This window comes from Dermochelys coriacea, chromosome 17 (assembly GCF_009764565.3).
Source record: "Dermochelys coriacea isolate rDerCor1 chromosome 17, rDerCor1.pri.v4, whole genome shotgun sequence".
NCBI classification, from domain to species: Eukaryota; Metazoa; Chordata; order Testudines; family Dermochelyidae; genus Dermochelys; species Dermochelys coriacea.
In genome coordinates this window covers 4708448-4736387 of record NC_050084.1, presented here as the reverse complement: position 1 = coordinate 4736387, position 27940 = coordinate 4708448, and the positions used below count along the sequence as shown (strand labels likewise).

The 27940-nt window shown below is 46.4% G+C and overlaps 1 protein-coding gene and 1 pseudogene across 1 annotated transcript in view; both read right to left on the bottom strand.

The window, feature by feature from the left end:
• The window catches only part of DOC2B (double C2 domain beta), a 129623-nt gene that overhangs the window by 47829 nt on the left and 53854 nt on the right, over nt 1-27940 (bottom strand). The window contains exons 3-4 of the mRNA XM_038376239.2: nt 25284-25358; nt 11202-11311 (exon numbers count right to left, since the gene is read on the bottom strand). Of these exons, the coding sequence (XP_038232167.1) occupies nt 11202-11311; nt 25284-25358 (185 nt within the window). The remainder of the gene's footprint in view (nt 1-11201; nt 11312-25283; nt 25359-27940) is intronic.
• Nucleotides 17113-17212, bottom strand: LOC119844878 (annotated as a pseudogene).

The window sequence follows — 27940 nt, the reverse complement described above, 5'->3', positions numbered from 1 at the left end:
AGGCAATATTCAGCAAGTGCTACTTTCACATTAGATTTGCACACACATGCACACACTGTATGTGGTGTGGTTGTGTGCAAGCTGCAGCATCTTATTTTGCATGCTGAGTTGCTGTTATTTATTTGTACGATAGCAGTGTCTAGAGGCCCTATTGGGATCCCATTGCACTAGGTGCTGTACGTACACATAGTCAGAGGCAGTCTCTGCCCTGGCCTGTGCTTTTAAGTAGACGTGACAAAGGAGGTGTCTCTGTGTCTGTTATACTGAGGCACAGAAAGGTAAAAGTAACAACTAAAGTCATGCAGGGAGTCTATGGCAAGGCCCGAAATTGAATCCCGCTTTCCTGAGGCCCCATCCAGCCCCTTAACCACACGGCTGTCCTTCCTCTTCATGGAAAAGGTAAATGATCTTTCAAACATATGGTCTGAGGATGCAGTTTACACCTTCGCTGCATGCAGAGGTGCAATATTTCATAACTTTACACCCATTCACCTTATTTAACATCCTCCATGAAAACTCAAGCTGTGGAGGGGAAAAAGGAAAATTTCCACATTGTAGCAAATCTGTGAGAAGTCTGATCTCATCTGCAGGTTGACAATAAGATAATTAACTTAATAAAATCTGTATTGACTGAATTCCCCACTTACAAGGCAACTGGAAAGGAACGAGCAAGTTGGGAAATATTCTTAAGGAAAATGAGGACTACTTGAATTTTTTTTTTTTTGGCTCCCCCATGGACGTGATAAACAGGATCACTGTGATGGAAAACTTCACTCTGCCATGTTAATGTGTTGGCCACCAAAACGGTGAACGTTTCCATGTGAATTTTGCTAAATTAATTCAGCAAGGCATGTCAGCACATGCTTAACTTTAGGCAGGTGCATAAATCCCATTGACTTCAATAGGATTTAAACCTATGCTTAAAGTTAAGCACGTGCTTAAGTGTTGTCTTGAATGATGAGTGCTTTCGTGAACGGTGCCTAGATGAATGAGTAAATTAATGTTGGCATCACTTGTAGACTAGTGTCATGGTAGGAGGGATGGAAAGAGTGGTGCACCAGAACAAACCTCAGGCCAGAAAAAAAGACTGCTGGTGCGAAGAGCTGTGGCTGCAAAGAGCAGTTCTGCCCTGCTGATTTCAGGGACTGCAATTCTTTAATTCCTTCCTCGAGCCTCTTCCGGAAAACAAACAAAGCACCGCTAGTCAAACTTTCCCAGTTTTTGTTCACAAAATCTTCAGGCAGAGATGGTGGAGAATCTAAGCCTGTTTAAACCATGGTACATTCATTCTGAGGTTTAGGTTATCTTTGTGGTTCCAGTCACCATAGTAACATATCAAGAATGCAATTTCCCCTTCCATCCCATGCAATAAAATGCTAATCCATCAGCCTAACTACTGGTGCAGCAATGCAGAAAAGACCTCTTAAATTGCATGTGGGGGGGGAGGAAGGGGGATGCCGGCGAGGGTTCCTAAACTTTGAGCCTTGAATAATGATGGTAGGATGGGCATCTCAGTGACTCAGGGTGGGCAACATTCAGCCAGCTACTCCTTTCCAAATGGCTGCTTGGCTGGGAGCATTTTTCATGCCAGGCATGCAGGGGATGGCAAGTGGGCTTGTAGTCTCTCAACGCAGGCTGTCACATCAGCTTTGGGTGGGGATAGATTTGCAGTGAATTCAGCTGTGTGGATTCACACACACACACACACACACACACACACTCCCAGCTGCAGGTATACAAGTCACCCTCTAACTAAGGTGGAAGGAAGGAACTTCCCACAGGCCGTCTTATATCTTCCCCTTGTGGCATATGGTGCTTGTCACTGAAGGTGATGGGACACTGGAAGGGCCCCCTGGTAATTCCTATGCATACAACTCCACCCTCAGTAAATGGAGGTGGAAGGGTAGACAATATCTCCAAAGGGGCAAAGGATTGGAGAAGGGTTACATAATAGGTAACAGGCTGCTCTCCACTTGGAGCTGGGGGTGAAATTTCCAGCTTGCAGAGAGATGTACCTGCGCTTAGCTCTCATTGAGCTAGCGTGCAGCCAGAGGAGGGACAGGCTGGCTGCCCCATGCACTTGCCTAGCATCTCCGATGGGTACGGACTTGGGTCAGCTAGCCAGGCCTGCAACTTGCGTCATCACAGCTACGCTGTTAGCCTGCTAGCTGGATGGGAGCTAGTGCAGCTACATCTACCTATGCTGGGAATTACACCCTCAAATTCAAGTGCAAATGTAACCACAGTTAAAATAAGCAGAACTGCTCCCTGGCGGAAGGGACTCAATACTCCCAATGCCAGCTGTAACCCAACGCCCACCCGGCTTCCCCAATTGCTGTACTGCAGAGCTCCAGTATCAAACAGAATTACGGAATGGGGCTTGCTGCAGCTGATCTCCCCCCAGCTGGAAGCTGCTGTCATTAGCTTCCCCTGCCAAGCTCTTTGGCTTGTATAGGTAACGTTTCCTCCTCTCCAGCCTGTCAGGATGCAACTCTGCTTCCTAGAAGGGCAAGAAGGACAGTAGCTTTAGACCTTCAGGAACACGGGGCATCAGTTTGCACAAGTCCACTAACACCCTTTGGAGAATGGCTGTCCCTGCTCTCTGTGTCCACAAGCAGGCTAGGGTGCTAAGTGCAGGGGTAGCTGGGTGAAATCCTGTGTTATACGGAGGGGACAGACTAGATGATCTAATTGTCCCGTCTGACCTTAAACTCTATTGATCGACACACCTCACAGACAGGCAGACTTTCTAACCTTTGGGTAGCTTTGGTTGGGCACCAATGCAATGGCCCCGTTTCCTGACAGCCTGGCTACGTGGAATAAAGGTCACTTGTTCTGGATTTTCCATCACTCTCTGGCAAGGAGCCAGGCTCTCCAGGACCAACAACAGCCAAAGCCAAAATCTTTGTCACACTCTGTAGCACAGCAGTGGGGCACTCTCCCTGCTGGCTCTGTGTTGAGCCAAACAGGCTAGCATGAGCTGTGCTCCCAGGAGCAGTGCTGGGGACTCAGGAAGCCCTGCCCCATATGTGGGGGTCTCTCCACTACCACTGCACTAGCATAGGGAAGTCCTACTACCATTTTACAGATACAGAAGTGCAAGGAACTTGCCCAAGGTCTCACCATGTTGCACTAGTGGCAGAGCTGGGACTAGTATCCATGATTCCCAATTCCCATGCTCCAAGCACACTCCACTCCCTCCAAAACGAGAGGGATGGTATGCCATGCAGCTAATCTGAAAGTTGGGGGAAGTTTGGCCCCCTTATGGTGTGCCCAATTTACCATTCAATACACACCCTTACAGTAGTGTGGGTGGGCAATTCGTTACCCTGAGCAAATTGTATGGTTCCTCATGATGCAGGAGCCCAGAAAAGTTTTCAGTCAGTTATCTGCAAACACCAAGAAGTGAGAACTGTATTCCAGGTGCTCCTAGGAAGTGTGGAGCTAAGAAGAGACACAATTTCAATCCTTAATTATCACCTAATTAATTGAGGAAGTTGCAGCTGCAAAGATGTGATCTTAATACCTAACGGGGAAGAGAAGAACAAACTTTCAGAAGTTTGGTTGTTAACTTTTCCTAAAAGGAGGTGGCTCAAAATGTCACACAAGCAAGTGGCTTAAGATTCCAAATTGTATAGAGAGCTTTCATCCAAGCAGAGGTTACTCCTAGCTGAAGGGTTTCTTTTAATTAGAGGAGCCACCACAGCTTTTCAGAAAGCTTTACAATCATCTTAGCATAGTTAGCAACTGTATCCATCTCTCGATATCTTATCAAGAGGCAGAGGCGCACACGCACACGGTTGAATTTCACACCCTGTCCAAAACTTGGGTCTTTTCTTTGACCCAGTAGCATAGGTTATGGCTACATAGCCTCAATGTGAATGCATCCTGTGTAACTGCCCATTAATGGGACGCATGAGATTTCCATAATCGGCTACCGGAATTAAACTCACCACTCAAGCTCCCAGAAGAGTTGCCTCTACCTGGTATATGAAAGGGACAGCTCCAGTACTGCAGCAAATTGTGGGATCTGATATCTAATTAGATCAGTTTAGTATCAGTAGCGGAGCAATCTTCTCCCATATCCTATGGGGTAGAAAAGGGGCCTGGTGCAATGAGACTACACTCAAGCTAAAAGAGGTTCTCTGACTGCAGCAGTGAGGGGGAAGGGAAACTTAATTAACACAAATGGAGAATAACTATGTTTCACATTCAAATTCCATCTGCCTGAATTCTAGGGGGTCCCTGTTTACCATAGTGACAAAAAGCGAGAATTGATTTGCTTTGATTTCCTCCATCTGGGCATCCAAACTGTTCATGAGCTATCCCTAGAAAGCAAACTGATGCACAGATAAAGCCAGAACCTCGCCCTGGGGGAGGGCAATGCCATAAGTGCACCACAAAGCACTAAAACCCTGAAAATTCACCTCTCCTGTAACACCTACAAAACACTCAGTGACAACGGTTAGGACGCTGATGTGCTGCCACTACTGTTCACAATCCTTCTCTGGCACATGCATGGACAAGACAACTGATTCTCCTCTCACCGACACCTGCATCACTCCCTGACTTCTACGGAGTTGCTCCCAATTTGTACCAGTATACATGGATCGGAATCAGGCTCAGGAGACTCAAATTTCTGTGGGCCAAATCCTGAGCTATGTTGCATGGATGCGCTGGGGGATATGAGACTCCTCTTCTCCATATGCAACTGCAGGGTGCAATTCCTATATAGGTTCCTATCTAGCCCAGATGGTACTCAGAGGGGGTCTCAGCTGCTTGACCACATCCCTACAGGGTCTGGTTTGCCATCTAAGAGGTGTTACTGGTCTCCCAGTCAGCTAGCAAAGACTGTAGTTGTTATTACATAATGTTAGCAGGGTGCAATCAAGCAGCATAGAAGTTTTATGCCATAGGCTAGAGTCGGAGATGTTACATAAAGAGAGAAATGTCAAACTTTGCCCAGGAAAGGAGAGAAAAAACAAAAAATCTTTGCGCTGCGTGTGTTGGTGTGTTTCCCAAGACTGATTCCTGTTAAACAGGCACCAAAGTGGTGGTAAAATAAACCAAAGATCGCCTTTGGAATCTCATCAGCCAGACACTGGGACTCCAACCCAGACGTGGTCCAGAATCTCCTAAGCAACAAGACGGTGACAGAACAAGACCACAGCTCTGCTCCTCTCAGGCTGTTACATGGGGTCCAGATATCTCATCTCACCAGTCACTGACACTCTGCTTCCTCATGTCATTTTCTTTTGTCTCTTTTTGTCATTTCATTGGTGTGGTTATAAGTAAGGCTAAAATTTAGTCGTGACTTTTACTAAAAATACCCATGGGCAGGTCAGGGGCCATGAATTTTTATTTATTGCCTGTGACCTGTCCATGACTTTTATTATAAATATCCATGAAGACTGAATCTCTGACCCTGGGGCTCTGCTGATCTGGGAACCCCTGCTCCAACAGTGGGGGCTGACTGCCCTCAGCAGCCTGTTGCTCCAAGGCCCCGAGGGACTGCTTTCCCGACGACCGCCAGGGTCAGCCGCAGCTCAGGCAGCTCTGGGGTCAGCCGCGCCGGCCAATTCTGTGACCTCCGTGACAGAATCGCAGCCTTAGTTATAAGGATCAAGATAGCCCTCGTCAGCCCTTTATGCCAGAGCTACCCAAACTTTTCCTTGGATGCCCCCCCTTACCAGTAATGCGATGTGTCTGCGCCCCCCTGGGCTGGGGGCTGGAGCTGCTGCCGGGGCCGGAGCGCAGCAGGGGGCAGAACAGGGCTGGCCAGAGTGCACCCTCCCACCCTCCATGGGGGCTGACTCGGGCCCCACCATGCCTCCCAGACTTTCCTCCACATCCCCCGAGGCCCCACAGTTTGGAGACCATTGCTTAACGCATGCTCAGAAGCCTGTGGAATTCACTGCTGCTGGAAGTTATAGTTAGATCCTGTATCTGGACTCACCAACCCTGGATAATTTAATAACCAACAACATATGAGGTTGCACCTGTTCAGGCAGGGCAACAGCGCCTCACGATTAAGGTTTTCAGCTGACCACCTTAGAGATTGGGAAGGAATTCACAGAGGGGTTTGCACACCTAGCTGCACTCTCCGGTGATTCTAATTGTGCTCCAAAGCATCAGAGGGAGGCTACTGCTGAATGCAGGATCTGGGGATGATAGAGCATCTGGTATCATCTGGGGCAGCAAATTACGTGCTGAGATGTGATGTAGGAAAATCGTCAACATATACACGTAGCTCTTAGCAGCACTTTGTAATCTATAGATCTCAAAAATACTTTAGTAAATATCATTATCTTCATTTCAGATGGGGGAAACTTAGAGGGGGAAAGTGACTTGCCCAAGGTCCAACTGTGAGCCAGCGGCAGAACCCAGGTCTCCAGTGCTCCACTCCAATGCTCTAGCCACTGGATCTGCCATCGGACCGAGACGGTGCCACTCCCCACATTTTATTAACGTCTTCCCCCAAAGCATCCCACATCTGTGGCTCAAATTCTCTATTGCATCCCTGCTTCCAGACTCCTGGAACAGAGAACACAGCTTGAGGCAGCAGGAAGCTGTAACAAAGCCCCTTCTCACATGTGAAAGTTGGGGCTCTCGACCCCTGCTGAGGGAAGCCAGAGAGAGATAATCCTCTCTGCCAGTTATTATTACTAATAATTATTTGTATTGCCATAGTGCATAGGAGCTCCCGTCACAGACCAGGACTCCCTTGTGCTAGAGGCTGTACGAACACATCACCAGCTGACGAGGAAGATGATAGCTGTGTCAGATCCCAAGATCAGGGATGTGCTAGGAATTGTAATTCCACCAGGAGGAGAACCGAGAGATTAAAAACTTTCAAACACGGAGGCTCCATTCCTACACTGCACCTGTTTGGTCCTAAGAGATGATCACACCACCCCAGTGGGGCTGGCCAGATGGCATTTCCTCAGCAAGAAACAATTAAGAGAATTGATGGAAAGGTGAAGTCTGGATCCAAAACACTTTTTCTTCCCAGTGCATTTCAACAAACAACTCAGCCAGACATCTTTCTATAAACCAATTTTCACACTCGAACTAGCTGAAAACTTCAAAGGCATGGAGGAAAAAAAATAATGAAACACAGGCTTTCCAGCCTGAGAAACCCACAGCACTTTCAGCATGACTAATATTTTCCATGTGAACTAATAATCCAGGGAGATAAATTTCTCATCAGTACGTGAGTTATGGATGACAGGCAAGCTCAGAATCCAAATTCACCTACTAGTAAATAACTTTGTTACAGTGATATGTTTTCATGGCTTCCGTGCAAAAATAAATTTACAGCACATACTTTAAGTAAAGACATTCAGATTTCAGCCATGGAGCTAGAAAGTTGTCAATCCTAGATGCGATATGCAAAATCCTTCTTTATTTTAATACATCTTACATTGATTTCCTTCTACATGGAGGAGCTCACTAGAACAAAGAGATTTACAGATTATATACATAAGGATTCAATACACCCACCATTGGGACTGAGCACGGCAATGGTTTAAAAGGCCAGAGCTAAAGATTAATAGAAGTCTCTCCATTAATTTCAACTGTCTTTGGATCAGGTCCTAATAGCAAGAGCAAGGGTTAAATGAGTGGGGCTCAGTTAAGCAGAGCCAGTTGAAGTGAGGGGATGTAGTTAGGTAGCAGGGAGTTATCCCAAACTGGAAGTTAGCCAAGACTTTGTGGCAAACATCTCTGAGTGGCTAAAGGGACTTCAGTGTTGCATCCCATTGTAAAGGCAGCATTTCCACACTGCCAGTGCCATACCAGGTTCAGAAAAAGGAATACCATCTACTGAACCCACTGCCACCATTCCCTGCACTTCTTGACCAGTCAGGACACTGCTTTGCTTGCAAGATATCAGATTCCTCATTTTTGCCAAGTTAAACCAAGTTCCATTTAGTTTTACAGCAATTTACAAATGCATTTCTGCCCTCCTCCAAAACTCATCTTCAAATAGAGATCAGCAACTCAGCAAGAAGCAATAAATAAATAAGGTATGTTTAGCAGCTTTGGGAATTATAAGGTTAAAAAAATTGCAGCTCAGACCCCAAGTTGATAAATTACGAAGCTTATAATGATGAAATGCTACAGGGCTCTTCACCAGCTATTCAAATCCAGGCAGTTTATAAATCAAATGTCTGTCACCGAAGGGCTGCGATTGATCCCTGCAGGAGGCGTGTGCAAATGAGGGGCCTTGGGAAATAATAATTATCTCTCGATCCGCTGGAGAGAAGGAGCTATGAATGTCCTATCAGGATTTCGTCTGAACAGCACGTGCACAGATGACTGCTTGACACAGGCCAAAGGGAGAGTTCTGTGGTGTACCCTAATTATTGATATTCCATTATAAACACATCCCAGGCCTGGCATAGCCTAAAAGATCTGCTAGTTACATGGGCTGGCACTTTCAAAGAGGTCTGAAGAAGATAAGATGTCTAGCTTCCAATTAAAAAGAAAAGGAGTACTTGTGGCACCTTAGAGACTAACAAATTTATTAGAGCATAAGCTTTCGTGAGCTACAGCTCACTTCATCGGATGCATTTGGTGGAAAAAACAGAGGAGAGATTTATATACACACACAGAGAGAACATGAAACAATGGGTTTATCATACACACTGTAAGGAGAGTGATCACTTAAGATAAGCCATCACCAACAGCAGGGGGGGGGAAGGAGGAAAACCTTTCATGGTGACAAGCAGGTAGGCTAATTCCAGCAGTTAACAAGAATATCAGATTTCAGAGTAGCAGCCGTGTTAGTCTGTATTCGCAAAAAGAAAAGGAGTACTTGTGGCACCTTAGAGACTAACAAATTTATTAGAGCATTATAAATTTGTTAGTCTCTAAGGTGCCACAAGTACTCCTTTTCTTTTTAAGAATATCAGAGGAACAGTGGGGGGTGGGGTGGGAGGGAGAAATACCATGGGGAAATAGTTTTACTTTGTGTAATGACTCATCCATTCCCAGTCTCTATTCAAGCCTAAGTTAATTGTATCCAGTTTGCAAATTAATTCCAATTCAGCAGTCTCTCGTTGGAGTCTGTTTTTGAAGCTTTTTTGTTGAAGGATAGCCACCCTCAGGTCTGTAATCGAGTGACCAGAGAGATTGAAGTGTTCTCCAACTGGTTTTTGAATGTTATAATTCTTGACGTCTGATTTGTGTCCATTCATTCTTTTACGTAGAGACTGTCCAGTTTGGCCAATGTACATGGCAGAGGGGCATTGCTGGCACATGATGGCATATATCACATTGGTAGATGCGCAGGTGAACGAGCCTCTGATAGTGTGGCTGATGTGATTAGGCCCTATGATGGTATCCCCTGAATAGATATGTGGACAGAGTTGGCAACGGGCTTTGTTGCAAGGATAGGTTCCTGGGTTAGTGGTTCTGTTGTGTGGTGTGTGGCTGCTGGTGAGTATTTGCTTCAGATTGGGGGGCTGTCTGTAAGCAAGGACTGGTCTGTCTCCCAAGATCTGAGAGAGCGATGGCTCGTCCATCAGGATAGGTTGTAGATCCTTGATGATGCGTTGGAGAGGTTTTAGTTGGGGGCTGAAGGTGATGGCTAGTGGCGTTCTGTTGTTTTCTTTGTTGGGCCTGTCCTGTAGTAGGTGACTTCTGGGTACTCTTCTGGCTCTGTCAATCTGTTTCTTCACTTCAGCAGGTGGGTATTGTAGTTGTAGGAATGCATGATAGAGATCTTGTAGGTGTTTGTCTCTGTCTGAGGGGTTGGAGCAAATGCGGTTGGCCCGTTGCCAACTCTGTCCACATATCTATTCAGGGGATACCATCATAGGGCCTAATCACATCAGCCACACTATCAGAGGCTCGTTCACCTGCGCATCTACCAATGTGATATATGCCATCATGTGCCAGCAATGTCCCTCTGCCATGTACATTGGCCAAACTGGACAGTCTCTACGTAAAAGAATGAATGGACACAAATCAGACGTCAAGAATTATAACATTCAAAAACCAGTTGGAGAACACTTCAATCTCTCTGGTCACTCGATCACAGACCTAAGAGTGGCTATACTTCAACAAAAAAGCTTCAAAAACAGACTCCAACGAGAGACTGCTGAATTGGAATTAATTTGCAAACTGGATACAATTAACTTAGGCTTGAATAGAGACTGGGAATGGATGAGTCATTACACAAAGTAAAACTATTTCCCCATGGTATTTCTCCCTCCCACCCCACCCCCCACTGTTCCTCTGATATTCTTTTCAGAGTAGCAGCCGTGTTAGTCTGTATTCGCAAAAAGAAAAGGAGTACTTGTGGCACCTTAGAGACTAACAAATTTATTAGAGCATAAGCTTTCGTGAGCTGTAGCTCACGAAAGCTTATGCTCTAATAAATTTGTTAGTCTCTAAGGTGCCACAAGTACTCCTTTTCTTTTTTCTGATATTCTTGTTAACTGCTGGAATTAGCCTACCTGCTTGTCACCATGAAAGGTTTTCCTCCTTTTCCCCCCCCTGCTGTTGGTGATGGCTTATCTTAAGTGATCACTCTCCTTACAGTGTGTATGATAAACCCATTGTTTCATGTTCTCTGTGTGTGTATATATAAATCTCTCCTCTGTTTTTTCCACCAAATGCATCCGATGAAGTGAGCTGTAGCTCACGAAAGCTTATGCTCTAATAAATTTGTTAGTCTCTAAGGTGCCACAAGTACTCCTTTTCTTTTTGCGAATACAGACTAACACGGCTGCTACTCTGAAACCTAGCTTCCAATTAATTTCAGTGAGAACTGGGCACTTACCTCCCTTCAGCTCTTTTGAGCATCCCAGCCATGGCTGCTAGCAGTGAAAGTTTTAGACCACTGAAGCTGGATGCCCGGTAAAGAATGAAACATCTATTCTCAATTGGTGGACCTTGGTGCAATGCGCTATGTGGCTGACTGAAGGTGCTCAGATTTAGCTGAAATACAATGGGCCTGATTTTCTGGTGCTCTGCACCTTGGCTGGCCATTCACACCAGTGCAGATTGGTGACAGCAGGAGTATGGAGTGGGGATTTTACTGGCTTCCCCTCTCAACGCATCACTGCGATATGCATTCTTTCCCTTCCCACACATAACTCAAGTGAGTATAAAGAAAGCTTTCTTTCCAAATAATGAGACATACGACCCACTCCGCCTGCATCTCCACGAGATGTCCCCAGGGTTACGCTTACCTTAGCGTCTTACGAACCATATCCTCGTCCGTGATGCCATAGTAAGTGAGGGTCTCATTCCAGGTGGGATTCAGAGTGTTCCGCAAAGTTTTTGTTCTTAGCTTATTTGCCTGGAAAAAGCAAATAATACACCTGGTTAGTTAGCCTGCCCCAGGTAACTGCTTTGGTTTCAGGATGCAGGCAATGAATAAACCCTTGGGAAACGAAACACAGTCCATGAAATGATGACACAACATACCCGAGCAGCTCTCCTTTGACCCTCAGTTCCAATACATATCTAGCCAATTTGCACCACCCTGCTGATCCACCCTGCAAGGGATGGCAAAAATCCCCCTCAACCAGGCTGGTGCAGCAGGTATCTGGAGGTGCACAAAGACAGTGGCCTTGTGGGTCATTTATAGAGCAATCCAATTATCCATCCAACACCCTGTACAATAAGCAGCAAGATCATGGGCAGCTTGGAAAAGAGCAGTAAGGCACTAGGGACATCATTTTTGCGGGGGAGGGGGGGTGACAGGGGAAGAATTAACTCAGGCTTATTTAAAAAACAAACAATAGTTTGCTAGTCTAGATGTTTATGTGCATCCCTGTGTTTCGTGCAGCTACAGTTCCTGGCAGACCCAGAACCGTTTCCTGGATGCACATTTTATTAGATATGGCAGCTTGTTTTAACTCCAGATTGCAACGTGGCCTGTTAATACAGTGCTAGGTTGTACTGGAGGGACATGACACAGCACCATAGCAGAGGGCAATTACCATCCTAACAAGGCAAGAAGAAACTAGAGAGACATGCCAAGGCTTAGTGTGGGAGCTTGTGAGGGACAGTGATGGTGTTCTACCAAATCCCACCCACAGTTCCAGAGTCCCCAAGTGTTCACAGCAACTCCTCACAGGCCTGACCGATTCACTACACTTAGCACACTGCTTTCAAGAAACTGCGCTGGAAAGCAGAGTCTAGGAACCCAAGGGACATTGTGACAGCTAAAATGTCTCACAGGACTAATGTGGGCATGGAGAAAAACACAATGGACCCAAAGCAGCACGGCTATGCGGACAGGGATGCTAACCCACCAGTTTCAATGTTGGTGGTCCAATTTTCTAGCACAGAGAAGGCCATAACAGCTAGAAACTGTCAGTCCAGCTCCTGCAGAACAGTGTCAAACCAGGGACAACACCTTGTGCAGCAGGATACTAGAATGTAATTCTAAAACAGCACAGGGCCTTTTCCATAAAGCATTGGCACCATAATTGAATGTCACTAAAAAGCAAACTGCTGTACCACTACATCAGATCCATTTCTGAAAATAAGTAACCATCCCAATGAGTATATTTTATTACTGCATTATTGAGATGCTTCCAAGAGCCATTGTCTGGATGGATTTATTTTCCTTTTTTTGTTCTTCTCTCAATGCACATTATTAAATCATTGCGAGGCCTCATGGGAAGTCAGCTCCACCTTCTTACATGCACTGGCTACATCCTAGGGCACAGAGCTACCCGATATCTAAATGTTAGCCTGGAACAGGCACTAGGAAGCTTACTGGGAATGTGTTCCACTCCCAATGGAGATCACCAGAGCATCCCAGCTGCTTTCTGCCTATGAAATGAGTCAAGGCACTGGCTTGTTTAAGGGTCTCTCGTCAGCATACAAGTCCTATGGAACCTTGCCAGAAAACAGGCTTGTGAGGATCTCATTTTCATACCCCTTGGCTGAACCGCTTGATGAAAAGGCTGCCAGATCATTCAGTTTGCTCCAGAGATTGAATAAACCCAGGGGTTGCCAATGTAGAGGCCAAAATTAAGTGTCCGAGTCCAAATCCAGATGGTGGAAAATCTATACTTAGTAGCCCCATACCACTACAGTGAAACAAGAGGCTGCCTCTTTCCCTGCACTGGCTTCTGGCCAATCCTGCTGACCAGCAGGACGTTTACAGGTCATAAGTTGTAGAACAGAAAAGCCACATCACGAACCACCTCCCCAGCTGACTTGAATACCTGCACTTTCGGTAGCGGTGCCCAGGACAGAGAGGCAAGGGAGACGACACCGATCTCCTAACTATGGGTCTGATCCAAAGCCCATTGCAGTGGGTGGACGGGACAGTAAAAAGGGCTTCTTCCCAGCTTGCAAAGGATCCACTACCACACTCACAGTCTCTCTTAGGCAGTTTTACTGTCCCCACCTAAACAAAACAAAGCCATATCCTAGTTCCCTGTGGGCTACAAACCCAAGGATGGTTCCCCTTAGGCTTTAGCTTTCAGGCTCCCACTGCCTCCCCTCCCAGGACTCCCACTGTCCTGCTGCTCCTGTGCCTATAGCTTCCTAACTCTGACTCACTGGATCTTGCTCATTAATAGGCCTCCCTCCACAGCCCCCAGGCGCCCCCTTTAAAAGCCTAATTTGGATCAGCTGATGCAACACAGGTAAGAGGGAGCAGGGCCCGTGTAAAGGGCCAGCATCATTCTGGATAACGACTCTTTCCATTGGCTTTGCTAAGTTATGGCAGTCCTTTAAAGAACAAGCCAGGGGAAACTGAAGGGCAATCTGGCCTGCCGCTGCCCATGCTGTACCTGCTCTGTGGAGAAAAGGAGAATGCTGGATCAGGGCCTAAGTCCATACCTAACTACAAGCAAATGATTGAGCCCCAATGGCTTCAGTGGGATTTGTGCATATGCTGTAACAGGATGAACCTCAGCATCTTTTTAAAAGCAAACACACTTGCTTAGAATCAAGACCAGAGAGGGGACTTCACACTCTAGGACTGTCAACCCTGCATCTTTCCCCAGCTCTGAAGTCCTTTTAAATCATCTTAAAGTGAGACTTGTCAATTCTCTCTTATAATTGCTCTTTCAGGGCAGTATTGTAAACTCAGATGATTGTTTCACAACTCTTACGATAGTTGGTGATTTTCTCAAAGTCCCAGCTCCTGGAGTCAGGTGATCACGTTAGAACCTCAGATTTTTTTTTTTTAATGCAACTTTCTAGCCCTTCTGGTTGCATAGAAAAGCTTGAAAATGTAGGAGGGAAAATCCCACCCAAAACCCAACATTTTTTTAAAAAATCTCATGATACTGGGGGGAAAGGAGGAGCTGACTTGTAATTTTTGAGCACTTGGAATTGACAATACCAGGGTAACCAAAAGAAAATACATATGTTGCCATTGTATAACCATTGGGAACAGTAGATGGAATGGTTAGGAAGAATATCCAGCAGAATAAAACAAAAATGCGATGACGACGGGCAATAAAACGATAAAGCATTAAGGGAATGGATACATAATTCATGTCACTTAAAACAATTTCTAGCTACGGTAGGAAAATACAGAGCAGGAATAAACTGGGTGCAGGCCCTCAGCTGCCCAGAATATGCAGCAATGGCAGCACAAGCCAAACAAAGCCTGATTTAAACAATGCTATCTAGACTAACGGACTAGTTACTTCCGTTGTTCTGTATTTTGGATATCCTATCGCACTCTTGGCAAGGCTGCACATGGCCAAAGCAAAGGCTGATGTGAAGTGCTGCTGCAGCAAATAAAAGCAGATGACAGGAAAAGTAGAGGCATTATCAAGCTGTAGGATGGCATAAATTAAGCCTTGTTTTTTATTTCTATTTTTTAATTTACAAAGTAACAGGAACAAATAACAAAAGACGCAACACCAGAGAAAACGTGTTCAGAGCTGGGTGAAACCTTGTCATGGGCTGAGGTAAAACCTTCTTCAAACTGATGTGTGAACTCACCCTTCGCTTAAGATAGTTTGTAAGAAACACTTAGGGTGCAACACCTAAAACAAGGCCTAATAGATTCTGCCCAGAAACCAGCATCGCATGAGTACTGTGACCAAGCGGGTGTGAAGGAAGGCAGAACACACAGAAACTGAGAACAGACAAACCCCGAGAGAGAGGCAAAAGCAAGAAAGCCAAGCCTGTGAGTACAGTGAAACCCTGGAAAAAGCTAGACATAGCTTTTGGGTCTGTCGGCTAAAGAGGCTTTTTTGGGGGAGGCACGGGGGAAGAGGGATGTCAGCGAATGATCAGAATGTGAATTCAAACAAATACAAGGCAATACTTCCCTACCCAGCATGTAGTCAGCCAGCGGGGACCACAGACACAAATACTGCTGCTGGGTGTAAGATGGACTAACCAAACCTCATGCATTGGGGCATAAATTCATGACCTCCCAAGGGCTAGGAAGAAAGCCACACACCTCATCACCCACATCTCCCGCACAGAACAACCTACTTGACTGGGCATCAGATGTACCCCTCTGCTGGCAGCACAAAGTGAGGTGTCGCAGCACCGCAATTCCAGCTGGCAGGGGGATCCAGATGGATGATGTTTACTAATACGTTCCCAGGCCGGGCTCATTCAACCACAGCAGCAGAGAACTGGTGTGACAATTGTGCCCCATTGTCTCCACAAATGAAAGAAACGCCAGCGCTTTCCAAGCGAGGGAGGAAGACGGCTTCATCCCTTATTCTAGAGGAAATTTATTACCTCTGCGCACAGCCCATTTGGGAGCAAAAGAGGCTCTTTCAGAGGAATACTGGATGGCAAATTATCCCACCTATCCCCACCCTTCATGGTCCTTTCTAGAGCCTGCTTTAAACTTGAGTTGAAAGATGTTCCAGCCAGGGGCCTGCATGAAATGAGTTTGTTGGGTCTCAGGCTACATCCATGGGGATAGGTGGCCACATCATAGATGCTGCTTATCCCAACCTGCACAAGCTGACAGTCTCTTTGGAGAGGGGCTAAGTACTCAATGGGGGCCTGAGACAGAACTTGCTGAGGTGAGTGGAAAGATTCCCTTTGATTTAACTGGCCATTGGATCAGGCCCTGGAGAACAAGCCACCTTCCTCCCCACTGGTGGGGCAGCAGAAGTGTGGGGCACCTTGCTGCACCACTCCCTACCATTTTAATCATCTTCATTTTATTAGTATCATTATCAGCGGCACCAGGCATGTCTGGGAGCCACAGGCCAGGGGGAGGACTGGCTGTAAGTCTCCAGGCTCGCTTGGCACAAGATAAGCTGTTCATTAAGGCTGATTACCAGTGTGTTTTGAAAGATGCCAGATAGAGTAACTCAGTCACAGGCAGGAATTGCATTAGGACAGAACGGCCAAATGAGCACGGAGGAAAACGCATGCTAAACAGTTGGTGTGTGTGGAATATTTTTGATCTCTGGCTGCTTGTTTGCATCATGTACCTAACAGGCCAATGATACCGAAGTTCTGCTCCCCCCAGCCCCCGGGGGGTTATTTATCATTTTCAACGTATAGGCGAATGCATCAACAAGTCCTCAAGGTGTGGATACAAGAAAAGTAACTCTCTGATCATTCATCAGCTAATGATACAGAAAATCTTCCGGACAAGGCAAGGAACTACACACTTCCTCAGGAAAGCCCTGGGTTAACAGGCCTGACAGCACCCGCTGAAAGTCAGGATTCAGTCAGAGCAAGGACATGCTCAGCTTCCAATGTCCAGAGAGAAGTGACTTGAGGGACTGTCAGCTGGGGAGGTGGCCTCCAAGGACCTAAAACGCAGTGTTTTATATGATAGATCAAACATAACATCCTAAATTGTACCCAGCAATTGACTGGGGATCCAAGCATGAAACCCAGCCAAGTAAGTTGGAAGCACTAACTGAAGCTTCCCATCAGACTCCAGGAGGAGTGCGTTGCAATAACCCACTACAGGAGGTCACGAAGGTTCCTCATACAGAGCATTAACCGTTAGCAAGAGAACAGAACAGACAATTTGAGAAAACTGCATCACTCAGAACAGGGAGACAAACCAGCTGTGGAGATTTTATTTGCTTTACAATAACAGTGGCCTGCAGTTTGGGGCTTTCCTGGCTGTTAATGACCACCTGGGATTAAACTTAAACTCCTCTGCCTGCTTGTTAATTTTCTTGTTTTAATATGGTACACTTCACAAATTTGCGTATCATCCTTGCGCAGGGGCCATGCTAATCTTGTCTGTATCATTCCAATTTTTGATATCCCCCTGCCTGAGCCTGCTCTCCCCTATTTGCACAAGCAGCACCATTCAGCGGGAACACTGGGCTGAAGACGGGAGTGGGAGGGATGGCCCACTTTCAGCCACACTCACTGAAGATGTCAGTATTTATTTCATTTCTCAGAGGCAAAGTGAAGGGGTTATTAAAACATGCAAGGGCTTCTATCCATCAGTGGAGGAAAGGGCTGACATTGCACTAGCAACCTGTAGAGGGCCCCATGGGGGGAGGGGGTTGCTGGTGCTGTGTCAGTTTTTCCTAGCATCACCTGAACTGCAGTTAGGCTGGGACTGAGGCATCATTCCTGAATGGCCCTTGAATCTCCAGGCAGAGGGTTCAAGAGAAGCGGCTCCTAGTGCTTCACCAGGCCCACCAACACATGGACGCCTGCTGGCTGGGGGAGGGAGGTAGAAGTTTATTTGTTGATCTTGTGGATCATTCTGGGGGTTCCTCCTCCCTCTCCTGTCAATAACGTGACATGTTCTAGCCACACAGATTGACCAGCAGCTCTGCTAGGGCCAATATTCCAGCACCGATCAGCTGACTGGGAGGGAAATGCAACTGATGCCTTTGTATGTAACTTACTGTACAGCATCTCCACACTAGTGCCTGGTAATGAGAGCTGCAATCCTAGAGACTCCTTCCATTGACTTTAGTGGGAGTTGGAATAGGTCCTAGGGTGCGAACCCTTCTCCCACACACCATCCCATAGCACTGTGGCTCTTCCAACATACTTCACAAACCCAGGCTCTCCCTGGGCAGTCAGGGCCGTGATCCTGGACCTGAGTAAAGCTTAGAGGAGGAAATTCAAAAGCAGGCAATGCTCATCCAGGCTTGGGTTTCATTATAAATCTGAAACTTGGGCCTATCTTCCGACGGACAGTGATCAAAGGCTGGCTGTTTCACGTAGTGGAATGGGCACTGCCAGAAACCTGGGGAGAGCCAGCTGATCTGAGTCAGTATATAATGAATAAATTAGGAGTACTTGTGGCACCTTAGAGACTAACACATTTACTTTGGCATAAGCTTTCGTGGGCTAAAACCCAGTTCATCAGATGCATGCAGTGGAAAATACAGCAGGAAGATATATATACATACACACACAGAGAACATGAAAAAATGGGTGTTGCCATACCAACTGTAACAAGACCAATCAATTAAGACAGGCTATTATCAGCAGGAGAAAAAAAACTTTTGTAGTGATAATCAGGATGGCCCATTTCCAACTGTTGACAAGAAGATGTGAGTAACAGTACAGGAAAAAATATGCCATCATGTGCCAACAATGCCCTTCTGCCATGTACATTGGCCAAACAGGACAATCTCTACGCAAAAGAATAAATGGACACAAATCAGACATCAAGAATTATAACATTCAAAAACCAGTCGGAGAACACTTCAATCTCCCTGGTCACTCGATTTCAGACCTAAAAGTCGCAATTCTCCACAAAAAAACTTCAAAAACAGACTCCAATGAAAAACTGCAAAATTGGAATTAATTTGCAAACTGGACGCCATTAAATTAGGCTTGAATAAAGACTGGGAGTGGATGGGTCATTACGCAAAGTAAAAACTATTTCCCCATGCTAATTATAGTATGGCAACACCCATTTTTTCACGTTCTCTGTATTTTGCACTGCATGCGTCCGATGAAGTGGGTTTTAGCCCACGAAAGCTTATGCCCAAATAAATTTGTTAGTCTCTAAGGTGTCATCCTAGTTTTTTTTGCTGATACAGACTAACATGGCTGCCACCCTGAAACCTGTCACCATGCAAGGCAGTGAATACATGCTGTGCCTTCTCTCCCAAGCACTTACTAAAGACTATATCATCTACAGTTATAGTCAGGCTCCTTCTAGGGCACCTCCGATGCTTAGTTAGTGATCGCTTGGCTAGCTGGCTGGCTTGCTTTGGGAGGTCTGATCTGCTAGAGTAAGTTGTCTCAGACTCTCCGCGCACCATAACAGAGAAGTTTTCTTGCGTGCCAGCCACAATGGCCTCACCTCTTCTCCAATTCTCCATTGTGCAGACCACTCCTCTCTCTGCCACAACCCCACATCACCGCGTCGCTGCTTGCATGGCAGAGTAACATCAGGAGACCTTTCCCATGCCTTTGTGTAGCTTCTTTTAATGCAAGGAGCAGCCAGAGGCAAAGAGGAGCTAGCACCTCATGCCCAGCCAGCTCTGAGCATCACCAGTGTGGCCCTGTGGCTCTCATTTTGAGAGCTGCTGCACTGGAGGCATTTACATGCACCCTCCCAACTGCAGGAAGAGAAGAGAAAGGGAAAAAGAAAAAGCACACAGGATGGGACAGAACCAGCTAGAGGGGGCATCTATTTGTAACGAGCTGGGTTTCCAGTGATCCCTTCCCAGGCTCAGGTGCTAAGGAGATGCTTTTTGGATATCAGGTGGTAACGGACACATCACTAGTCCCCGAAGCACAGTGATACTTAGACAACGGATGGCAGCGTTTCCTCCTGCAGACCTGGAAGAAGCTGCAAAGAGCACAGTAACCAGCAGAGCTGCATCAGGGTGACAACAGCATGGGCGGTGTGCTAAGCATCAGACCAGTCCTGGAGAGCCGGTGCTGTCATGGTGCCAGCACCATCCCCTGACCTGCTGTGAGCCAACACATTACTAATTCATCAAGGAAACCAAGATCAGCAACAGACAGGGGAAATCTGCCAATCATCACTCATCACCCAGCAGCTAAAAGGTGCCCAGCTGTTAAGCCCTAGCCCATGACTAATCCTGGTTTGTTTGGTTCATGCCTGGGGTTTCCAGTTCACTTCCCACAGCGGTTGTATAAAAGATTTGGAAGAGGTTTGCTTTATGGAGAGTGGGGATTCAGGGGGCAAGCCAGCCTACCTAGCAGCGTGACAGTTACCCTGCCTGTCTGCACAGGTAGAATCTAACTTAGACATGCCAGGGGTGGTTAGGTGAGGGTAATGGAAGAGGCTCAACTTCCCTTTTCCCCCCCACTTTCAAGTTCCTATTTGGGTCACTTTTTCTACTTGCTTCTCCCACCTCCAAAATATAAACACAGCAAGTTTAATTCTGCCCAGCGTCTTTCGTAGCAACTCAGTCTCCCCCAAGTGCAGAAACACAGTTACAGAGCATACCTGGGCACCCAAATCTCAAACCTGGGCACTGAAGCAGGCCCCTGGGAACTGAGGACTGGTACTGACACACCTAAATGTTCTTTGCAACCTACTGGTATTGGAACACCTACATGTAGATGCCCAATTTAGCACCTAAATGTGATGCCCAGCCAACTGCTAGTGGAGAACCTACATCCAGATGCCAGACCTAGGTGACCACATGTAGCGAGACAGAGTGGCCTCCCTGTGGACCGGAGAGTGAGGGAGCGCTACACTCCCTTTGGTGTGTAGAGCCAAACCCACCCCACCCCCCTGGCTAGAAGTATAAAAGGAAGGCTCTGCAGCTCAGGTGGACTGGAGCCAATGGGTGCCTCTGCCTTGCTGCGGCACCCAGGAACGGAACCTGCACTCTGCCGTGCTCTGCCCCCACAGGAGACTAACGCAGATGAGGAGTTGCCAGGACTACCATTGGCTGTATACCCTGAGGCGCCCAAGGACCTGTGGAGGCCAGAGGTACCAAACCCTGGGGAGGTAGGAAGTAGCCCAGAGGCAGCTGATGACTGGCCGGCTGCCGGGCTGACCACGTCTCAGTCAGCTCGACGTGTTGTGGCTGGATCCCTGCCAACCCAGCAGCGGACCACTCTGCCATTGTTAAGGCCCTGGGCTGGGACACGGTGGAGTAGGATGGACCCGTGTCCCCCTGCCATCCCCACCCCGGGGTGGCCGACTCCCCACCTTAGACCAGGAGGCCTATGCTCCATGAATCCCCCTGCTAGCACCCTAGACCGTCTGCTGGGGGCACAAAGTCCTTTCAGGGCCCCTAGACTGTGTGGGCGCTCCCCCTTACCTAAACCCCTCTTTGCCAGCTGCCTGAGCTCCCAGCTGAGGCTAAAGCCTGCCCCTTGCTCTGCCCCGCCCCAAAGGGCTAGAGCTTATTGACTTGACATGTCTGCTGGCTGCCTGTGCTGGAAAGCTTAGGCTACATCCTGCTACTAGCCCAGTCCTGCCTATTGCAGGGCGGCATGCGAACTAGAGACTACACAGGGCACTACCTAGCCCAGGGACAGGGACAAGGGGCCCAGACTGCTGTTGTGTGTTTGCCTCTGTCAGATTGTCCCAGAGCTCTAGACTTCTGGCCCCTCAGCCCTGCCAGTGCAACCTGAGGCTGAGGACTAAACCCTAAGACAGAGAGGCAGAGTGGCCTCCCTCCCCACTGGAGAGTGAGGGAGCACTACACCCCATATGAAAATTAGGCCCAGCAAATTAAAGAAAACAAGAGCTAAAGTGTTAGCTGAAGGTGTGGAGGGACGATACGTGTGTGAGTGTGTGTGTGGGGGGGTGTTCTGGGCAGTTTGTGGAACAGAAGCAGGTGGTGGGGAGGTATTAAGAGGTGGGTCTAAGACGGAAAAGGAGGAGAAGTAAATGGAGCTGCAGAGCCAGTGATGCTACCCAAGCAATGTGCTGTAAGCCTTTGATCAAAGCAGCTTTCCCCTCCATGCACCATTTTAATGTGCCTTGGAGACAAAGGGTTAATGCAGACCTTATTTTCAGGTTGTTTTCCCAAGAGGATCCCAGTTTCGAGACACAGAAAAGGCATGACGGACCCCTTCCCCTCCACGCCCCAGCAGAATCTTGTCCCGCAGGAGGAGGTGCACTAGGAAGGTTATTCTACTACCTTAAGCAGAAGGTTAAGAACCACTCTGTTGCTGGAGGACAAGGCAATGAAGGCATCCTCCTTTTCAAACTCATGCTGGCTCTTCCTTAAACTGTCTGCACCCCGACAGCTTGTAAGGGAGAAGGGGTTGTTCACATCTGGGCTATAATGAGCTCCCTCTCTTTGAGAAGAGCCTCCGACCCGTTCCTAATATGACCCAGTGCTTTGAGGACTGAACTGGAAGCCAAGACTCCTGGTTCTACCTCGGCTCTGCCGCTGACTTCTTGGGTGACCTTGAGCCAGTCACTGGGGTGGGTTTTAAAAGACACTGGAGGAAGTTAAGTGCCTAAGTCCTATTGACGGGTAATGGAGTTTAGAGGCCTAACACTCAGAGCTTTAGGGCTGAACTTTCTAAAACATCTTTAGCTTCAGCTACACAACGAGTAAATAGTCCTAATGAAGCTTAGCAAAGCAAAGCACAAAGCTATGAAGATGAAAGGCCCTACATATAGTAAGTGCACAGTACTACTGCACCTTATAAAAAACTAGAAATCTTTGGCACATGAACTTTTTGCAGCAAACGGGACACTCAGAATGCAAGTTATTCTAGGTGCAGCTGCATCGTTTTTAAATTCAGCCATTCTCAAGACTGCTCCATTGCTCCTACTTTGCCCATGCTACCGAAGAGTAGGAAATGGGATAGGAAATGTGGAGACTTTCATTTGCTCTTCATTACCTACAGCAGAAATTCCATCAGGGGGTTTGCAAAAATAAAAGGGACAGATAATATATACTGATGAAAGTGCTCATGGCTTTCCTTATCTTTAATGAAACTGGAAATGCGCCATGGTAAAAACTCCCTCTAATGCCCTGGGAGTTATGAATTAATTCAACTGAACTGCAACAAAAATATACCTCCCCAAAAAGGCCTGGCTATTTTGGTGGAAAAGGAGAGCGAGATTATTATTCATTATATATATGCATACAGTATTTAAATTCATCTACCTCATCAGTTACACTGACTTCTCACTATACTGCAGCATCATTAATTACATCGCTCGCCAGCAAATTCAAACCATACATATATGGAAATATTTTCCTTCCAGTCTGTAATCTGTTTTATTATGGACTGCGGATCTTAAAATGCAAAAGAGGAGGAGAAAGGAGCTGTTTTTCCAGAAACGCCCTTCTGCCTAGCTTGTATAGGCTTTACACCACTTCCACACCTGGCTGCTTTCCAACGAGCTCCTGAACTCAATCCACTCAGCCCCAGTAGTGAGCTAGAGGAGCTCTGCTGATCGTGCCAGCACTGCATGAGTGAACATGCAACTCTAGGCTCACCGTGGGAAGGACTTTCCGTGCTGAGGGAAGGGAGCCTCTGCAGAGTTGTGAGCTATGACAGACATAAGCATCTGTATTAGTGACTTCCCTGGCAGCCTGCTCTACTGTCACTCAGCAGCTCGTTTTCAACAGGCTTCTTACTGGGCCCAGGAAGCTTGTGAGCACTTCCATCGCTCAAGATTGTCATGTGGACAATGATCAGCTATTCCATGGAGTGGGTCACTATGCAGGTATAACATCTATACATCTCACTGGTGACCGTCCCCAACCTGGGTGAAATTCAATGTACTAGGGATCATCTTTAAAGCCCAGCATGTCTGGGACCCAGTTATTAAAAAGAGTGTGTTTGCGTCTGTTGCAACAGCCAAGAGCTTTTTGATGGTGATAGTGGCACAGTCTCATTTAAAGGCCTCCCTCTCCTGTTAGCACTTGCTACTAGAGTTGGTCAAAAACTGGATTTTCTTTCTCCATGACAAATTTAGAGATTTTTAAAACAAAATTCATTCTGGATCAAGATGAAAAGACAAAATTTCTAGTTACTTTAGACTACTAATAGCCTCTCATTAGAAAAAGAAAACCAGATCTGATGACTATATTCCTGTGTAGTGTCTCTTTAAACAAAAGCTCACTGGTGTAAGAATTATTGTTTTCTTTCAGATATTTACATGGAAAGAATTTGTAAACCTGTTAATACTTTCTAAATAAACAGTCACATCTCTTTTTTTCACAAAACAAATTTGCAATTTTGTTTGTTTGTTTGGGGTCAACTGATGCACATTGTTTTGAATCTGACCATTTAAAACAGACATAGATATGCATAAAGAAAGCAACTTTCAAAATAAAAAATAAAAAAGCTTCGTTCTGAAAGCATCAACATGGGACACTGACATTTTTGAAATTTTTCCAATTTTTTCCTCTAAACAAGATTTTGTTAAAATCTATAGAATTTTGCAAAAAAAAAAAAAATTGTTTTTGTCAAAATGACATTTTCAGACAGAAAACTGTTTCAACCAGCTCCACTCACTACTCAGGTTGCCCATGAACTCCAGATCACGCTACATTTTTGTGCAGTCAGACTTTTGCCCTGACTGTACCTTGTTGCTTGTGCCTGGTTCTTTCTTTGATTGGAGAGTTTAGGCCCCGTAGACATTTAGGAGGGACACCCTAAACTCAAATCCGAGCTCTGTAGTTTTTGCTGGATGCTGTACTAAGCCCCAAAAGTGAAAATTCTGCTTCCATTAAAGTCAATGGCAAAAACTCCCATGCTCAGTCTGCTAGGCCTCTCTGGTTTTTGGAAAGGAGGAGGCGTTTGATTGGGTAGCTTTGACTTCAATGGTTCCAAGATATCTATGTGCTTCTAACAGAGATGCTTACTAAGATAGTAAATGAAAAAGGTCAATATACATTTTGAGTGTATGCAATTTAATCCGTGCACCCTTTCACCTATGTCTCTCTACTGATATCATTGCTTACACGGTCACTCATCAGTGTGCTAGCTCAGCCCCTCTCTCTTTAAGGAGAGACTCTCTTTGGGGACTTGCATAATGACAGGTTTCAGAGTAGCAGCCGTGTTAGTCTGTATTCACAAAAAGAAAAGGAGTACTTGTGGCACCTTAGAGACTAACAAATTTGTTAGTCTCTAGGGTGCCACAAGTACTCCTTTTCTCTTTGGGGACTCTCTCTTTTGTTGTACGGTACAGCTCCAAGCACGTTGGCAATGCTAGAACATAGATGTACTTGCAGATTGTGCATGCATGTTCAAAGGAGGCTTGCTGAAAATCTCCCCCCTAAAATACAGCACATTATTTTACATAGCCAACTTGCACTGGAAAATAGATCCCAACCCACAACAGCAGCATTATATATTGCTATATGCTAGTCAGTATATGGTATAATTTCACAAGGCAGGCAGAATTGTGTAGCTGAACTGTGCACACAACACAGACTTCAGATGGAATTTAAAAGACAACTCACCTTACTAGCGCCCGGGAGTAAGTGCAATTTGACATACGGATCAGCCAAACCATTATGATCCATTGGCTTCAGGCCCTGAAGAGGAGATTAAAAAAAAAAAAGGCAAGAAAGGTTACAGTAATTACAACAGAGGCCAGCTCTTTACTAATCCATTTTCTACACCAAGAAATATACCCACCTAACAATTATGTCATTTCCCCGGAACTGGTTGATGGAAATGTATCAATGCCATGGAACCCAAGCTGTGCAGCAAAAAGCCAGACATTTGGAAGTCAAATGCAGGGTGCAATTCTGACCAAGAAAGAGCCTCTGGAAGACTTCACTCCCAGTATTTAGCATTGGTTGTATCGCATCTCTGCTGTTATTTTAGTAGCCAATCCTGGCACCCAAATTAGAATTAATTCAAGAGTTAGATAACTCAGCTCAGCAATTTTGGAGATAAAATAACAGGGTTCTGCCATTCCATAACTGCTTATGTGCAAACACACCTCTGCTGTTGTGGCGGTACTCAGTGTACACTATGAGGGGCTGATGCCATCTATCCATCCTATTTAATATCCCCGTTATTAAAGCACCGTGTGAGGAAAGAACAGCCGTCAAACAAGCAGGAAGCTGCTTTCAACCGCCTGATGCTTTATTTGCAGTGAGACCCCAGAGGCAAGAGAGTATGTACGTAATGAACCTCTCACAGTCCTTACACGGATTATAAGGCTAAAGGAGACCATTGTGATCAGAAAAGCCAGGTCTACACTACAAATCTGGGTTGACACAAGTGATGTTGGCATGAAGCCACCAGTTAGCACATCACGTCTGTGCATGCATGCTTGGCTACACACAGCACCGATGCAAGGACTCACCAGGAGTGCTCATGTCAATGTACAGTCCTGTGCACTATGGGTAAGTGTCCCACCGCATCCAGTGCACTGTCTTTTGGGAAGTTCTGGCAATGAATGGTGGGGCAGAGACAAATTGCTCAGGCCACCTTGACAGCGCGGAGGAAAGATTCAACTATGTACTCAGCAGGTGAGGAATGACAGTTGGATGCACTTTTGAAAGACTGAAGGGACGCTGGCATTATTACTCACAAGGCTGGATCTCACTGAAAAAACATCCCAATGGTTATAGCTGCCTGCTGTGTCCTGCATAAAATCTGTTTCAGAGTAGCAGCCATGTTAGTCTGTATTCGCAAAAAGAAAAGGAGGACTTGTGGCACCTTAGAGACTAACAAATTTATTTGAGCATAAGCTTTCATGAGCCACAGCTCACTTCATTGCAAAGTGGGGAGAAGCTGCCACTGGGGTGGAGGGCAAGCTACTGTCTGCTGAGTTTGAACGGCTAGACACAAGGGCTATTAGAAGAGTTCAGCACGGAGCTATAGAGCTCCGGGAGGGTTTGAAAAAACACTTGGGCAGTGAGCCACAGTAATGCATCGTGGTGCACTGTGCTCTACCTGGCCCTGCCTGTTCTGGAGCCTGTTAGGAATTTTGTGGTGCTTGGTGTACATCTGTGAATATAACACTGTCAGTGCTCTTGTTAATTTTGCGGTGCTTGCTGTGCATTGATAATGATTACACTGTGTTTGTTACTGATCCTGTGAGTTGTGTCACACTGTACAGTAACAAATAAGTGAGTGCTTTCAGAACTGCCAGGCACTCGGCAGCATACGTTGGGAGCTAATAAAGACGACTTATTTTCCAAATAATAGAATTTTATTCAGTAACAAAACCAGCACAAAGAAAAATCTGGGCAATTTAAAGGCAAATACATTAAAAACTTAGTAAATTAATGGAAGAGAATTTAACAAGGGGAAAGAACATTCCTATCCATTTTACCTACACATCTAGCAACTGTGGGTCTCACAGGTCAGTTTCTGTGAAGCAGTGGTTCCCCTTAATGTCCCCTCAGGTGGAGTGGGATGGGCAGGAATTGTGGCCTCTGATGCCATGTGGAAGGCTGAAGGGGGAGTTGAGAGGTGCTACAATGGAGTTCTCCATGGACTGCAAAGGGAGGCGATCCTGCAATAGCTGAACCTGCAGGACCACAAGAGTCTGCAGCATCTGTTTTTGCTGCTGGAGAAGCCCTATTATGTCCTGGTGCATCTCTCTCTCCTTTTCCTGCCAGGACTTCCTCCTGTCCGCTCTCTCCTTCTCCTGGCTGTTTGCAATGTCCACCCTTCAGGCCCTTTGCTCATGGTCACACCAGGCACCACAGCCGCCAAAGAGCACAGGCACCAATCGGCCTCCCTTCAGCCCCTGTGCCAACAGAGGGATGAACAAAGCCCGTTATCTCTGACCAGGAGAGAGCATGGGTGCATTCTCCCACCCCGGAAGCCTCACTAGTCCTGACATCAGCAACGCAGCTACCCACGCAGGTTACATAGGTCCTTCCCTGATACCATGTCCCCTTCCAGGCCTTATAAACCATCCCCGTACATTCCAGGGAGCTTCCCCTCCCGAGATGAAATGGCCCCATGGAAGCACCACTCTCTCAGATTACTCTCTTACGTGGTTTCCCCATTCTACTCACTTGCCCCAGTCAGGCTCCTTGCTAGGGTATGCAGTCCAGATGGTCCTGTATTCCCAAAAGTCACCTGGGCATCCAAACAACTGCAGAACAGCAAAGGTCAGCAGTGACCTTTGGAAGTGCAGAGCAATGTT